The sequence below is a fragment of the Myotis lucifugus genome, unplaced genomic scaffold, assembly GCF_000147115.1.
Source record: "Myotis lucifugus unplaced genomic scaffold, Myoluc2.0 scaffold_0, whole genome shotgun sequence".
Taxonomy (NCBI): Eukaryota; Metazoa; Chordata; class Mammalia; order Chiroptera; family Vespertilionidae; genus Myotis; species Myotis lucifugus.
This window is the reverse complement of record NW_005871048.1, coordinates 34,867,473-34,885,226: the sequence shown is the minus strand read 5'-3', so window position 1 is coordinate 34,885,226 and position 17,754 is coordinate 34,867,473. Positions and strand designations below refer to the sequence as shown.

At 37.4% G+C, this 17,754-nt stretch overlaps 1 protein-coding gene across 11 annotated transcripts in view; it reads right to left on the bottom strand.

The window, feature by feature from the left end:
- Positions 1–552: 552 nt before the first annotated feature.
- The window catches only part of SSBP2 (single stranded DNA binding protein 2), a 212,554-nt gene continuing 195,352 nt past the window's right edge, over positions 553–17,754 (bottom strand). For 9 of the 11 annotated variants that reach the window (XM_023750274.1, XM_023750266.1, XM_006081254.3 and 6 more), the window contains 2 exons: positions 11,518–11,616; positions 553–3,781 (listed from right to left, as the gene is read on the bottom strand). In XM_023750274.1, coding sequence (XP_023606042.1) covers positions 3,752–3,781; positions 11,518–11,616 — 129 coding nt within the window. In that variant the 3' untranslated portion in view covers positions 553–3,751. The remainder of the gene's footprint in view (positions 3,782–11,517; positions 11,617–17,754) is intronic. The other 2 variants (XM_006081255.3, XM_006081258.3) reach the window with 1 other exon arrangement.

The following is a 17,754-nucleotide window of genomic DNA, read 5'->3' as shown; positions in this document are numbered from 1 at the left end:
CACAGACTCATGTTTCTCACAGCAAATAAGAAACTTATTCCACCTTGAGGGGTTAAACAAAAAAGGACTAATCCACTTTTTGGAAATATTTTGGGCAACTTTTCCCCCTCCATATCGAACTTCTCCCTCACTATACACTCCTGCATCACTTGTATCAGTTAGTATTTTTGAGAAGTATAGTACCTAACACATCAAAATGGAGGGAAAACCAGTGTCAAAATACTATAATGCTTATCAAAGTGAAGTAGCTATGCTTTGCGGCTCTGTTTCTAATTAATCATGATAATCAAGAAATGGAAATAGCAATGATTTCCCCTGGGAAAACTATATACTATATGCAAAAGAAAACTGTAAGGGCTCAGAAGGTAAAAATGTTCAGTCTGCATCTTATTTCTACTGGAAGGTGCAGGGACTGGGAGGGAGGGATGGAGAAAGCCACGCAAGAAACAATCAGGTCAAGTATGAAGGACTGGCACACTTTCTGCCAAGGGAGTTCTGGATGCTGCTGCGTGTTCCCAGAATGATCATGTGAAGAAATGGTGTGGACAGATGTAGGCTTCCTGTGTCCCAAACGGAACTCATTTATTTCATTGGCTGTCTTTTAAACTACAGGAAGAGTGGTAACTGAATGACTTATGAAATGCAATGGAGTTCAGACATCTTAGAGAACCATAAAAATAGAAATGGAAGTTTTCTCTATTTTATTTCTAGAAGGAAAGGGGTGTTTTGGGTACTTTCCATGGCTCGGAGAGCAAAATTAATATATTAATCTTTGGCAGGAGAGAAAACTTAACCTCAGGTTCCTAGCGGTGTAATTCTTATTCATCAGTGACTGAGTCCAAACTGGAACATTGAAAAGGAGCACAAAGATTCACCCACTGAACATGTGTGTATTACCAGATCAAGGGCCCTCCATAGCCTTTGTTCCCATGGGCAACTTGACTATAAGAAAGACGGCTGGCTAAGATTATACATACCTTAGAGAGCATCTGACATGTATTTTCAACCGTGTGAGTTAGGCAGAATGCAAAGCAGAGTAATAAGAATTAACGTTTTCATCTATTACTTATTTTCACATTTCATATGTGCATTTTCTATGTTCAATGTAGGCAAGAATTGCTGACATTATTACTTGGAGGTGAAATATGTAGAAATAACTCAGGAACAGGTATTATATATCAAAAACAAACAAACACATGGATGGAGATGGAAAACACAAGAGAAAACATTGTCGTCTTATAGGAGAAAAGGAGGTTTAAATGATTCAAAACCTAAACAAAAGTTAATATACAGATATCATATCCTCTATTTGGTACATGAGAAAAGTATTTGATATTAAAATTAAGTATCCTTACTTTCTGGTTCTCTTGAATATAATTTTTTCCTAAAAAATAAAATTTCAACTATTCCGGGAATTTAAAAAATTTGAAATAACTATTTTTAATCTGGGTTCCAAGAGAGAAAAGTAAGTAAATACTTATGATGAGTTGACTGCAATACCTTGAAAAAAAATCAAATTTTACTCCTTTTTTTAACCAAATAGGCCAGAAATAATGGAACCCACATTGCTAGTTATATTCCAATACTACCCCCCAAATAAGGGCCAACTAAAATAAGGTCCATGATTCTTTGTGATAATAAGAAACAATACCTTCTTAGAAGGCAAATAAAAGAAATTCAAGATCAGTAACAATGAAAAAAACTCAACCAAACATTTGAAAATTCTAGATTAAGCTTAACCACAGGACTGCCGGTGTTCACACAGTTATCACAAACAGTGGAAGTTAAAATTATTCTGGTAAATTTATGTGCCAGTACAAAGTGTCATCTTCAAGCTGCCTTGGCTTGAGTCAAACAGATCTTTTAGTTTGAATTCTTCATGAAAGTCCTTGAAAGCCTGAAGCTGTTCTCCAGTGCACAGTCCTGGATTCCTGCAAAGGATGTAACGGCGACTCCTTTGATTAGAACTTAAATCTGAACATACATTTAACTCGGCCTCTCTTTTTCCCTTCAACAGATCTGCCCAGCATCCCTGTGTCATGCACAGGCAAACGCCTTATTTTCATAAGAAATAGATCACTACAAATTTTAGAGAAATAATAACCTGGGTCAGGAATCAGCAAATACATGTTAGAGACCATAAGCCTAAAGAAAGGAGTCCTCTTACCGGAAATTAAACAATGCTTTTCAAAATCTTTGGAGTTTGAAAACATAGTGGATATTTATCAATGGTTATTTACATCACAATTTTAGCAGAAAAGATTACCAACTTATCTTTCTGAGTCTACAATTAAAGTTGTCACACTTTTCTATTATGATTTTGGTGTTTGTACCTAGGATTGCACAAAAAATATCCTAAAAGATCTGGAAAGTGCCATGGGGCAAGGGGCTTTCATAAGAAAAGTGGTTAAATTTTTTTTCTAGCATTTACTCATTTTTTTTTCTGAACAGTGACACAATGTAGATGTAGCCTGCTGACGTCAATGGCCAAATGAAATGCAGTTCCGAAATGATTTCAGTATCGGGCTGTACCCTGGGCAGAGAGCAGTGCCCAGCAGGGACCCTGCAGATCAATGCTGCTGCTGGGAAGCTGGGCACCTGGGCAGGAAGGCAGCAGCCAGAGCCCTGGGTGTGGGGAAACTCTTTCCTCCTTGGGCTGAAAGTCTCAGTCATGTGAGGGCAGCTTCTCTGCAATGTCTATGTGGAAAAATGTTCACAAAAGGTCAGAATAAAAATCAGATACCAGTTCACATTAGTATGTTATTAAAAATTTAGCTCTAGTATTCCTGGTGACAAGTGACAGATTCAAGCAAATGGTTTTTCTGATCTCTCTGGTTTTTATCGTGGCATAAAGAAAATATGTTGCTAAAAACATGACAAGCCCCATCACTTTATTGCTATGTTCTAAGCAATTGGTACTAATTAAGGATTTTCTGTATCTAAAACAAACAAGTCAAGAATTTCATCTCAAGCAGTTATTGCAGAAATATACTGTTAGGTCCCAGTTAAGCTTTTGTTGATGTATTTTTTTTTAAACAAAAGGTACAAAAATATTTTCACTAAAGGTAACTGAGAAATTGCTTGATTTGACATAAAGATGAAGACAGTTTCTTCTTCTTCTTTTTTTTTTGAAAGAGTACACTTTGTGATTCACAGGGTAACTTGCATCAGACGCGATTTAATGAAAGCTCTCAAATAAGCGATTTTATTCCTATCCATGATTGCAGACATTTACAAAACCATAACATCTGAGTTCACCTTAAAAAATAACTTATATAAAGCAGTGATATACACAGCACAAAATAGTTCAGGGAGGGGCAGGAGCAACTTTTAATAATTAAAATGTAAACGTGAAAAAAAAAAGGATGGAATAAAAGTCCCTACTCATTTCTACTTAAGATGTCATGTGATAGTATTTTACAATGTCCTGTGGGCCAATGTATGCATGTGTATATGTCCATATAACATACACATATACAATACATCCTCTTTCCCACACATATACATACACAGATAATTATTTGCAGTTCAGTTTAGGGCAATTCTAATATGCCGCTCCGTACAGTTGTTTGAATCACGTTTGGACCCGCTTTCTTCACAAAATAGGGGAGAGAGCAGGAAATAAAAAGGTTGGTTTGGTGTGACTGAGATTCCTTTGTTTAACTGTACACTGTGATGAATAATTTTCTTCCCTAGTAGTTCTGTGAAGGGCTGACTCACTGTGGTTTTCATGAGGAGACTTGGTAATGGATCACACACTCATTGTCATGCTAGGGGAATACTAGAAAGAAAGAAGAATCCATATTTTAACAACAATTCTTTCACAGACCACTAATGTTCTTTGTGGTAAACAATAGTAACTATGAATTTTAATGTCTTATAATCTTTTATGCTCAAGCTTTTAACCTCATACAACATAAAAATAAGAAACTATAAAAAGAATAAATGCATACAGAGTTGACTTAGTCCTGAAAGTTTTAACATTTCCTCTGGAAAGTAACCATTCACATTCTCTCCCTGGACTCAGGTGGATGATAATTACCCAGTTCCTCGGCCCTTTCCTTCCAGCAGATTCATGGGCATTTGTTATAATTTGGGTAAATCCAGCCCAAGGCTGAATCATAATGAAATAAGGTGGAGGGACAGTCTTGCTATTTACTAGCCATGTAAACTTCGGAGTTACCTAAGCTTTCTGACCTTCAGTGTCCTCACCTATACAATGGGTTTAATGATACCATCCACTTTAAGGGGGTTTTGGGAGTATTAAGTATATAACCCTTAAAACCATGTATTGATTGAATACACAGCAAAGACTCAGTAAATATTTGATTAACAGTGTAAGGGAAACAAAACAAAAACAACTCCCAGCTGGCCCCAAGAAGTTATCATTAAAGCATTTAGAATATTTAAGGGTCTAGCTCAGTGGTTCTCAACCTTCCTAATGCCGCGACCCTTTAATACAGTTCCTCATGTTGTGGTGACCCCCAACCATAAAATTATTTTCGTTGCTACTTCATAACTGTAATTTTGCTACTGTTATGAGTCGTAATGTAAATATCTGATATGCAGAATGTATTTTCATTGTTACAAATTGAACATAATTAAAGCATAGTGATTAATCATAAAAACAATATGTAATTATATATGTGTTTTCCGATGGTCTTAGGCGACCCCTGTGAAAGGGTTGTTCGACCCCCAAAGGGGTCGCGATCCACAAGTTGAGAACCGCTGGTCTAGCTACTAGTATACTTAGCATATAAACCTCTTCCCTAATCTAATCTCAACCCACAGTCTTTTCTGGGTGGGTGGAGGGCATTGTTGTTACATGTTTCTTGTCAGTTCAATTTGGGTGAGGCTTTCAGAAATTTGGAAGTGGTCTCCAAAATGATTGAGAGAGGAATCGAGAGGAATTATTTGGATGATTATGCCAATCTACCCTCCTGTTCTTGAGGGACAGACTGTGATAGGAGAGTTGTAGAGCAGCACCTTCCAACAGAACTTTCTTTAATGATGACATGTTTTAAGACTGTGCTGCCCAACATGGAAGCCACTAGCTGCATGTGGCTACTGAGCACATGATACGTTGGTAATGCCACTGAGGAACTAACATTTTAATGTTATTTAATTTACTTAAGCTTAAATATCCACATATAGCCAGTGGCCCACATCTTGGACAGCACACTTCTACAGCCTCTGACGTGAGGGCAGGGCCTCCACTCTCAAGAGCATTTCTAGATTAAAATATACACGTGCGCCCTGAAATACTACACATGCTTTATTAGAACCCTATGAGGACCAGGGCAGAGGGGAGTTCCTTTTAACATGTTAATGATTGTGCCTGTGGACAGAGGCAGGTAAAGTCCAGGGGGTTGGTCCCAGGTCCCAGGGACTTAACCTGGACCAGTGATGACCCTGGAAAAGGGAGCATACACGTTACAAAAGGGAGCAGATGGGAAAGAATGACATGGATTCCACATGAGCTGAGGTACTGCAGGAATCAGAAACAAGGTAATAACTTAGATAAGGATGGACTTATTAATATAGACAAAGTGAGATTCCCAAGAAAGAGCAGAAGGTGACAATGGCTCAGTTGGCTGGACAGAAAGTCATTAGGCGTAAATCCAGGGCTCAAATAAAAAACACTCATTGATCCCGAATAAAGGTGGATGACCAGGCCTGAAAACAGGTCACTAGACTACAGGGGAAGACTGTGTTAATCTTTTAAACACAGGTCAAATCAAGAAAAATCTACTTGTTAATTACTTAACAGCCTCAAATTTCTTTTTAGTATAAGAAAGCTAAATTATGTGTTACTGACTCTGTATGTTGTATTACAGTAGGGTGATTGAAAAAAGGAGACTGCCAGAGAAGAGAAAGGGGATTCAGTTTGATAGAAAACTTCTCCCCTTTACCCTTGATAATGGCAGCAAAGCAAAGCAAAGCAAAGCAAACAAAACCCAAAACCAACAGCGATCACGAACAAGGACTGATGAAATGGAGCTCACCCCTTACCCGGTGCTGGAAGGGGGATATGCCCCCATTTCATCAGAAGGTGCCATGCAAATCTCCCATCATAAACAATGGCAGCAAGCTTCAAAGAACTATGCACAGCTTTTGATGAAACAGAATTATATTTTGGTATTTGACTTTAGGTGTAAGAATAAACAACAGGAAAATAAATGGATAGCAAGGTTTTATTAAAAGTAGAAAAACTTAGAGAATATGGCAAAAAAAATGGGCACAGAAAAATGTAATCTATGCTTTCTATAGCTACTGTTCTTTACGGTAAGAATCGGTGATTCCATCAGTGCCGTCCAATCGGACTTTCTGCGATAGTGGATGTTTTCTGCGCTGTCCTATATAGCAGCCACTAGCCACACATGGCAACTGACTCTTATAATGTAGCTAGTGCAGGTTAGGAAGTGAAATTTTAGTTGTATTTTGTTATAATTAATTTAAATTTAAATAACACAGCCAAATCATCAATCATTATTTCAAGACAAATATTTTATTGGGCATATTGTGCCAATAATCTAAAAACAGTAAGAGATACTAAAGCATTTCAGAAAAAAAATTTAAAGAAAATGTCTGAAAAAACAAAACTTGTGGAGAAGTCATAATGAACTCCAGAGATCATTTCCTTTAATGCACACCTTGGATCATCGGGATTTTAGAAATTCTTCAATCCTTTTTCATAGGATTATTCCAGCTGATTCACATGTCACATATGTCATGTCATGTTAGGGAATGCAGTTATAGATATATTATAGCCTTCTTTCTAATATGCACTGTCAAAAGTATAGGTGCAGGTAAATAAATATATATATACACATTCTCTGCATGTCAAGCATGTTTGTTAGTTGCTACCATCTTTTCAGTGACAATTGTTAAGATTTTTATCCTGTGATATTTCAAATGTTTTACAGAGAAATGAAAACTTGTTACAGATTCACTGGGAAGTTAGGAGAGCGAGGCTTGTCCAGGGAGGAAACTAAGTGAAAAAATAAGGCACACACACAAAAAGGGAAAGTAAAGGTCAGTCAGAAAGAAAGGAAGCAGCAGCTCCAAGCAGCACAACTCAGAAAAATTAGCAAGTATCTGCTAATGGTGTCTGGACAGTCTGCGTAGCTGTGAAATGATGCTCTGTGTGTATTTGGTGCAGGTTAATAGACTGCACGGATGTCTGAGTGTCTACATAGTGATGTGTTGTTTGCATGGCTCAGGTTACAACCTGCTCACCTGCTGCTGCTTTATTGGAAATGCTTCAACTATGTAAAACTAAGGAACATCACAAAATTTCTAGAACAACCGCAGAATGTGCATGGCAAAAGGTATTCTGCTACTGGTTACTGTTCTTTTGAGGAGAAGTGGCTTAGAGTTTTCCAGAAGTAAAGGAAGAGTAGGTGTTAAATGGGGTATCAGATTTAGAGACATTAAATATTCATGGTGTACTGTCCTAGACCACCCTGCAATGTTTTCCTTGTGTGGCCGCCGCAGTATGTGAAGACACACTGTCATGTGAGTGGCAGAATCCTGGGATATCGGATTGTCCTGTTTCAAAACTAGTTCTCCTCCAGGAGATGATAAAATGGCTCTGATAAAGCTGCTGACAGCATTAGTGTTTGGTTTGGCAAAAAGAGAGTGAAACCTCAAGGTATAATTTTCAGCACATACCAGCTTGTTTTACCTTTTTATGTAAAATATATTTTGAAATGAACAAGCCTTGGTATGTACTAGAGAATCTATGGCTTTCCCTTTTTTATACCCCTTTCATGCTCATGGAATGTGCATGATATCCATTACATCCCAAACAATGTTTGTAAGTTTCTGTTTAATCACATCAAGAACACCTCAGATCTCACTATATTTCTATCTCTACATACATAGATAATATTTTATTTTCTTAATGAGAGATCAGTAGACTGCAGCTACTCTGAGCTAAACTAAAGTGAGATAAATTTAGTGTGTATATGACTATGTAAAAAACATCGGCCATATGTGATTTCTTTGCAATAGCAGGAAATGACAAAAGCAGTAAGGGCGTAAGAGATGATCTCGCAGTTTGTTTCTGATTCCTATTTGATATCATGATTTTAATATCATGTTTGCTCAGTTGATTATAGTTTAATGCCATGGAGAAAATATTCTGCTAAGTTAATTCAAGAAATAAGGTAAGTGACTTTTTTACTTGAGAAGCATGAAACATTTATTTTTTGAACTAAGCCCTTTTGTATTCTGTATTTTTAAAACCAAACATTTCACCGAATTTACACTAGGGGGCATCTTTGTTTCTTGAAATAAAGACCGTGTTTACGATCTAATGGATCTAATGAACAGAGGCTGAAGAGTGAAATATTCCCGATTCACGTTTTTCTGTGTAAAGCATGTTGGCATAGCAAGGTTTCTGACTTCGGTGGGGAATCTTTGTTTCTATATGAATTAAATAAAGAAGCACATGTGAAGTGAGCAGGATAGTGTGTGTACATGATAAGCACTCAATAGATGTTTGCTTCCTTCCCAGGCCTCTTTCTGTGGTTTAGCTTCAAGATAAAGACCAACAAATCTTCAAAAGGCAGACTGCTCAGCAATATGTGCTTTTCAGAGTTATGGGCATTAAAAAACCCCCACGAACTTTAAATGTTTATTCATTGGAAAAATTTCTTTTGAAAGTACGTTCTTTTTTTCTTTCGAAAGTACGTTTATTAAATCTGGGGACAGTGAAACAAGGAAGGTCTTAGGATAGAAGCAGCAACAGGGGAGCGCCCAGGTGGGCCACTCTGGCTCTAGAGCTGTTACAGGACAGAAATGAGCCAAGGTGGGGCTGCTGTCAGCTCACTGGGAAGTCGCAGGAAAGGGGCCTTGCAGACATTATAACTTACTGGCGATACCTAGTCTACTTCTTCCTGAGGCCTACATTTGTCAGCAAGGAATCTCTTTTGTCTTCCTTCCTCTCTGCTCTCATTTCTTGATCTTTTTTAAAAAAAGTCTAAACAAAAATGTGTGGTGATGTGATAGAGAAAACCACAGAAAACAGTGACATCATTCATGAGGCAGAGCCCCCACCGGGTGAACAGGAGAATGGAGCCCCAGGGGGACCTGCTGCTAAGGCCGCACTACCTGCAGTGGGGGTGCCCTTTCTCAACCACCTTCCAATTATTTTGCCTTTGGAGACTTTTCTGGTGGGGACAGGAGAGAGGGAGGGAGAAGAAAAGGTGGGGACTGTTTTCCCTAACTGCAGAGCATTTTACCTTCTTCGAGGCCTCAAGGGCAGGGGTCAGGGTGGGCGAGGCCCTGCTCCAGCTGCTCTCTTTTCTATGCACAAATTCACAAAAGGACCTGCTGTTCTACGAGAACATACTCCACTTGGGGTTAAAGGGTGAGGCTGGTGTGTATTCTGCACAAAGACACTTTTAAAGTCCTGTTATATCTGATTCTTTGATCACCACAGGGAGAATTCTGGTGCCAACTCTGAGGTGTCACCCCTTCCCTGTAAACAAGGCAGCAGTCAGGAATGACAGATCTGGGAGGAAGGAGAGGGGACAGCTCCTCTGGAATTCATGTCATATGGAAACTTTAAAAAAAGTTTTCTTATCCAATCTAAAATAAATAATTTCCTCTATGCTTTTAAAACACCTGGTTTATACCTATGATAGTACTTATTAATCTGACATATGGTTTAATTAGTTTTGTAAGTATGTTCTCTCCATCTGATTACATTTTTTGAGGTTAGGGATGTGTTATATTTATCTCAGAATACTTCGTCCTTAACCTACTGCTTTGCATAAAGCAGGCTCAATAAATGTTGAATTGAACTGAAGTAATTATCATATACCTCACTAATTTATAGCATTTTATTGCTGGAAGAATTAGCATAAAAATAAATGCATCTAATTAGATCAAGTAAACATTAACCAATTAATTAAAATTAACTAATTTGTCCATAGTCTTGCAACAAACTAATGAAAGAACCAGGGTGTAAGAAATAATTTCCATAATCCTAAGCATTATGACAAACTACATAGTTTCTCATGTATTTCCTATTTCCTCATCATGAATGGGCTACTCTGGATTTTTTTAATATGAATTTTTATGTATGCCTTCTTTGTCCTTGTTAACATACATATACAGAGTGGGGCAAAAGTAGGCTTACAGTTGTTTATATGGAAAATAATACAATAATTAGTAAATAATAATAATACTACAAAAATAAGCTCTTTTTGCATACTCACAACTGTAAACCTACTTTTCCCCACACCTGTGTTTATATATCCTGGAAATAAAACAGACAAACCAAAGATCAGCATAACTGCATTTCTAGTTTTAACAGAAGTGAAGTAAAAAATCAGGGCCAGTCTTATCCCATGCAGAGGCGCTAGGTCAACACCAAGAAGTAAGAGTCCACAGAACACCCAATCTTGGGTCCATTTGGAAAGCACTGTTCTGTGCAAAAGTGGGTAAGCGACTAACCACTGCTTCAATTCTGATGGTGTCTCCTCTACTGAAGGTTGAACTAGGGCAACATGAGGGAAGCTTTTTGTTCGGATTCTGTTTGTAGTTGGCAGATCCTCCATAATCAGTTTTAAAGATGGCGATCATGTGTGGAGGCACTGGCCCTGGGACTGAAATTCGTCTGGGTCTGCAACCCTTTCTGCCATGTTCCAGTCCAGTGGCGCTGAGCAGAGTGTGTGCAGCAGCAGCACCTACAAAGCTTTCCACATTCAGGTTTGCTCAGCCCCACTCCTGGAAATTCTGATTCACCAGGTCTAGGGAGGGTTCTGGCAAATTCTATTTTTAAAAATTCTATAGATGCTTTTAATGTGAAATATTAGTTTAAAAGTCATTGTATTATGTAATAACCCCTTGAAAAAAGACAGCACGTTGTCTTTTTGGTCTCACCAGTGCCTAGCACCGCCCATTGTACATGCTCAGTGATTGTTTATTAAATGAACAAGTGAATTTTATTGCTTCTCTTTTTGTTCTTGTGTACCTCTATGGAGATATGAATGATACTGCCTTTGCTTAACACTATACTCACACTCAAAAAAGAAGCTGGGTAGTCAGTTTAGGTTAAATGTAAAAAACAGGTTAACAATGTAAAACCAGGGAGTGAGGCCTAGTGGAAGTACAGACATCTAGATAATTTTCAGAGCCTTAAGGACAGACAGCACTAAGCACAGACCTGGGTTTGCAGTGATCCAAGACATTTTAGTAATGGGAGAACTTAGAAAAATTATCAAATACGCAACCTATTTCCAGTGTGCTCCTGATGGTGGATGTTCTGTATGAGAAAGTTAGTATTATAATGTTTGTTTTTGTAACTATGCATGTACATGGGAGTAAAAAAGAAAAAGTTTATTTTTATATTTTTTTCAAAGAAATTTCACTTAATTTTCTGACTTTTAAAAGATCAACCTATTGAACTCTAAACAGTTGTAATATGGCTTTATGCATTACTTCTAATAGAAGAGCTTCAGAAATAAAATCTGGATATAATAATGTAGTCAAGGGAATACTTACACTCTCACTCTGAAAAGGATTTAAGAAATTTCCCCCCATTTCGCTATCATCCCTTGGAGTGCCCGGTTGATTACTCAGGCTCATATTATTGGGAGAGTTCTGTAAACAAGATTTAGAAAACAAGGCATTGTTGAAGATTTTAATTTCCCTCTTGCATTGTACTGTTTCAAAATTGGAATCTATAGCAGCATCTCTACGGACAAAGCCGACTTGTGATTCTAATCTTAGAGCATGTTTTCTGGTTCATTCTTTGAACCTTGACAAGTACTAATGCTTTCCCAAATGAAAATTAAAAAACACACAGAACACCCGAAATAACCCACCACAACTCTTTTTCTTAGTCTCAGAATCAATATTTATTCAATTTCCCACCCTCAGCTTACAGAGTTCCTAGAACTCTGGAGAGTTTAAAAACATTTCCAGCAGGGGCACGATGAAGAGCCAACCTACTGATCAGGCATGACGGAGTGACACCTTCTCTTAGTAATTTTATTAGTCAAACGTCAAAAGATCACCGTTTTCATAAACATTTCCCTTTCATTTCACATACGGTTTGCACAGTAACACTATTTTAACCATTATTTTTATATGAACCATAAGGAAAAAAAGAAGATAGTTAACAACTATTGTTAAGAACAAGAGAAATACCTCAGGACCTGAGAATTCAATATGTACTTTTAGAAGAAAAGAAGGCTCCGAGATGAACCTGCGTTAGAACCTTTTTCTATCATTAGTTTAAAAATAGATTTACTTTGAAATTTTCCTTTAAGATAAAATGGCTGATATTAGCAATCTAATCAAACACCAAGCAGTACATCACTTCATGTTCTATTTAAATTTTCTCGTCTAATTATTACCGTACAATGTTAGCCCTGTGAGGGCGTCTGATACTCCACATCTATAGGAAATACGAACTGAATGGCATTGGCGTATAAAGCCCGTTCACACAGAACTGCGACTGTGACTGAGGGACTCTTTCAAGGTCCAATTTATAGACTTGTAAAAAGAAACTTCAAGGTTAAAATTTTTTATTTGTTATTTCAAGTGAGAGAAAGATTTAATATTTTTTCCCCTAAGCCATTGACATTGTACACTTGGTTTTCGGCTGTTTAAAAGAAAATTGCACTGGCGGTGTGGCTTAACTAAAGACAAGTTATGCCATAAAATTTAAAATTGTATGAATGAGAATATGTGCTTTTTTAAAAATAAGGCTAAGTGCACAGCAGACACAGGTACAGGAAGCGGCGGAGTTCCGCTTGTATGTTGTCCTGCTGTGCACCCCACAGGGAGCAGCTGACAACCAGGAGCCTCCGTCCACAGAAGCTCCATTTGCCAATGAACCACACCAGCTGGAGAATCATGGTTAATAGCAGAAAAAGAACTCTTCTTTTAAAATGAATTATTCTTTAAAAATGTCAGTTTTCCAAGTATATTGAAAAGCAAATCTACATTGAAATGAACATGGATAACTTGATTTCAAAAAACAACATGTGAGTAAAATTTAATTAAGTGCAACTAACAAAGCTATACTTATTCATGATTAAAGTTACTAACTAATCAAGTATGTTTGGAAAATGGGAATGATAATGCTGACTTAGATAAAAAATAAAAGTAAATTTATACAAATATTTTAAGATTCACCCCAAATCTAGGTCTTTTGGGTGAAGGCAGACTTCTATCATTTCATATATATGGAGAAACTGATAATCTTAGAATAAAAAATAATCTAACATCTACCTAAGGGTATGTGAGGATGCACCTTGGGGCTAAAGACTTCTACAGATTCAAACAAATCTATGAAATATGCCCTCTCCACTCTAGTGGAACGTTCACATTCCCAGTAGCTCCTGAGGTGCCCCAGAGGAGCAGCATATCTGATTGAGTTGCGGTGTTCTCAGACTCTGCTGCGCTTTTGCCATATCTCATTTCTTGACTTACAATTTTGAAAGTTTATCTAACTTAAAATCTGATTCCTGACTCAACGTGATTTTAAAATATTTGAAATTTGAAAGTAATATTGCATTACTATTTAAATATTTAGAAATATTTAGAAGAAATATTTTTAAAACACTCCCAGCGTTATTATTTTTGTTTTTCGTGCATTATTTTCATATCATGGTGACTCAGCATTGCACACTTTTGTGTGGGGTTATATAAGAACACTGAGAGGAAGATACAAAACTGAACTAATACCAGATCTCTGAAACCTACTCCTTTCTAGTTCACTGGGCATGTTTGAAAATCTTGAAATCTTAAAAAAAAAAAATCTGAAGTAATCTCTATAAAATGCTGAAAAAAAACAACAAAAGTTTCTAATGGGGGGTCTTAAGGAGATTGTGCTGTCCACGATCACTGAGTGACATGATGAAGATAAAGTCACACTCAATACAGGCACCTGAGGAACAGTCAAGATGGTTCCAAACAACAGGCTGGAACAAGTTGTGAGGGTGGGTGGCAATGAACTGGGTGTATATTTCAGTTAACTGTAGGTATGTTTGTGTGCAGTGCTCAGGAGATTTTATCATGAAGGCAAGAATATAATGCACAAAAAGGGCTTAGGTGGGTCAAAAAGGCACTCCAGTTGCTTAAGCATATAATTAGGGAGTACAGAGCACAAAGAATACAAGCAAAATTTACTTTTAGCAACATTAGGCATTTTGGTTGCATTTTCTACTTCAGTTAATGTGTACTTTATTCCTTACTTGTAGTCTAAGAATTTAGCTTGAAAAACTATAGTTAAAATTATATTAATCCCATTTTCAAAGGATTTTCTTACATTCTCATTCACCTCACCCTTTTTTCAAACTGGAATGTTTCCCCTACTTAAGCTATGACATCATATACAAATGCTATTTTAAGTATACATGTGCCTGTGCGTGGGCTCGCACACACCCAATTTCTTCTGGCTAACACATTTAATTCATTTAGTTCTCTCTTCTGTGATTTTTATCTTGTAAGTTTTCTTCCATATCATCTCTTAATTAGTTAGTTATTGTTCCTTCTCCCACCTATCCCCAGAAATTGCTCCAAAACTTTCAAACTGCTATTTAAAAAGGGAACACTTGTAGAAATTTGGGCTCTGTCTATAATTGGAAGAAAATAATATTGACAGTATTCTAAGCCCTTTGGAAGTGAATTTTGATTTGATTTCTCACAGGCAATAGCAAGGTTTATAAGTGTCATTTTGACTCTGCCATTTTCCCAAAAGAAAAAACTGCCAGTCCAGGTTCCCCCAGGGGGTTAAGTGAGCGAGAACTCAGGCTCGCAGCTGAGATGATGGCAAAGATCTGTAGTTGTTGATGGGCAACCCTGCAAATGGTGTGGAATATTGAACTGGAACTAAGGTTCATGAGGTTCGAAAGGTTCAGGTTGGAAAGACTCCTTTGATAATTTATTAAGCATGACATGATCAGATTGTGCCTTCTGATTTTTTTCCAAACTAAAAAAATATAAATGCTAAGTATCTTAATGTGAACTGCAGAATTTATTTAGGTGAACTCCTTCTAAGAAAACAACCATCTGCTCCTCTCTAACCCCAACTCCTAAAACAACTCCAAGGCATAATATTTTTGTTCCACTGATTGAATGAATGACTCCTCAGTTGCAAAAGGGATGACAAGAATTTCACTTTTCATTAAAAAAGGCTTCTAGCCCTAGTTGGTTTGGTTCAGTGGATAGAGCGTCTGCCTGCGGACTGAAGGGTCCCAGGTTCGATTCTGATCAAGGCCACATGCCCTGGTTGCCAGCTAGATCTCCAGTAGGGGGCATGCAAGAGGCAGCCAATCAATGATTCTCTCATCATTGATGTTTTTTTCTCTCTCTCCCTCTATCCTTCCTCTCTGAAATCAATAAAAAATATTTTTTTAAAAAGGCTTCTAAATTAAAAATGAATTCTGCATTATGAGAAAGGAGCATATAAGTTTTACTAGGTAATCCTCAACTGAGCAAGAGTCATGTTAAAACTCTTCGTTTGGAGCCCTGAGCTCATTTTGCCAGTAGAATAGTGCTGTCAAAAGGGAGTGGACAGTGTGGGTTCCTAGCCTTGTCCACAAAAGGTAGCATAATGAAGAGGAAAATATTTAGTATCTGTACAGTATTTCATAGCCCTTAGCATATGATTCTCAACAATTTTATGAACTAGGTAAGAAATGACCTATAAGCTCTATCTCTTATTTTAGAGCTAAGAAAACAAAGCCTAAGAGAAATCAAGTAACATGTTGCCACCAAAACTTGTAAGTAGTAGAACCAGGCTTTCTGATTCTCAATTCAGTAACCTTCACCTTACATATAAAATGCATAAAAAAGTATATTTACAATTAAAAAATAGAAAAAGAATTGAAATGGTACTAAAAAACAACACTTAAAAATGGAATAAGAAATTTTAAAAAATATGTAATATTGATGCTTGATAAAATACAGGTTTAACTGGGGAACTGGGGAGATGTAGCTGGAGATCTAAGAGGGATTTTGAACCAAACTGCTAAGCAGTAGTGGTCAAGATTATCTTCTGATTCACAAGCAAGGATGTCTAGGAAAAGAATAGGATGGGAGGGATCAAACCCAGGAAAAAGGCAGAAAGGAGTTTTGTGAGGCAGCTGGACAGTGTTGGAAAGGAAGAAGATGGGAAATTGAGTTGGTGACAATGTGCACAGCTTGGAGTAAAAGACAAATAACTAGGCAGTGAATGGAAAGAGGTAAAGAGAAAACTAAGTGGGGTGGGGGGAGCGTTAATACACATGATGCTGCTGACTAGAGAAAAGGTAACTGGAGACATGACAGACTCTGATGGCACCATCGCCCTGACAGCCTGGGGCGGGGCGGTGCAGTGCAGAAAGGAGCTGCTTAGGAGCTCATCTGAAGGGGATGCAACTGGTCATTTCTAGCACATTGCTAAGTGGCTTATAGATTACTTGGAAATGGCGATTATGTTAATTGAAATGTATTTGAATTCTGATTTGAAAAAGTTTTTCCTTATTGTTTTTGTTTGGTCTCCTTAGTTATATTGAGCTTCTTGAAGGCAGAGACCTTATCTTGTTTATCTTTGGATTTTGAGAGCCTAGAATAAGCCTTGGCAGCGCTGATGTTTGCTGAATGAAGGAACTGCTGCCTAAGTTTAAACCACTTGAGGGCAAAGATTATGTCTGTACTTAAAGACGTCTATCATATCTCCCCACAGTGCACAGGGCAGTACCCAGTACACAAAAGTACACAATGGGTGGCTCATTAATGCTTACAGAATAAGCAATACCTCATTAGGCAAGAGAATGTTATCAGCAGCATTTTTTCCAGGTAAAAACTTGTCTCTGGGAATAGGAATGGGAAAATAAGCATAGAAGGAACAGCAACAGACCTGATATGGGGCAGATTAGAAGATGATATCTAATTTGTCCTTATGGCACTATTTAAACTTTTCAAAGTACTTAATAAATTACCAAGTACTCTCCAATATAGAATTGTTTACAACTATCTAATGTACAAAATTATGGGTTGTAGTGGAAATTTTAGAAGATGGCCTTAAGTGATTCAGATCCCACATTTGTGTAATGAAGAGTCCTCTTTAGATACTAGGGCAGTGATGGCGAACCTTTTGAGCTCGGCGTGTCAGCATTTTGAAAAACCCTAATTTAACTCTGGTGCCGTGTCACATATAGAAATTTTTTGATATTTGCAACCATAATAAAACAAAGAATTATATTTTTGATATTTATTTTATATATTTAAATGCCATTTAACAAAGAAAAATCAACCAAAAAAATGAGTTCGCGTGTCACCTCTGACACGCGTGTCATAGGTTCGCCATCACTGTACTAGGGTATGCTACTGAAATCTAACATTAGAAATTTCACTTGTGACCACAAAGCACCATTCGGCTATTATCAGTTGTTAGGCCCCTAAGGGAGCTGATGTAATCACAGACATCTAACTGGTGAAGGAGCTTCCCAGAGAAAAGGCCCCAATGGAGTTTTACAGAGAATCTGACTTTGAAAACAGGCTTTTTGAAGGCTTACCTAATACTATTTCTCACAGAAGTAAGTTAGTGCCGTTATAAATATTTACCTATTTTTAGAAAAGAAAAAGGCCTTTCTGATTGATCCTAGACGCGGACATCCAAAGTGTATGTAGAACGTATAAGCCAGGTGTGTAGGTGTAATGTCAGAATGCCAATTAAACTCTCACTCTTTTTTCCTTTTTAGCTTGAAGTATTAATTTAAAAGGTTTTGCAGCTCAATCTTATTT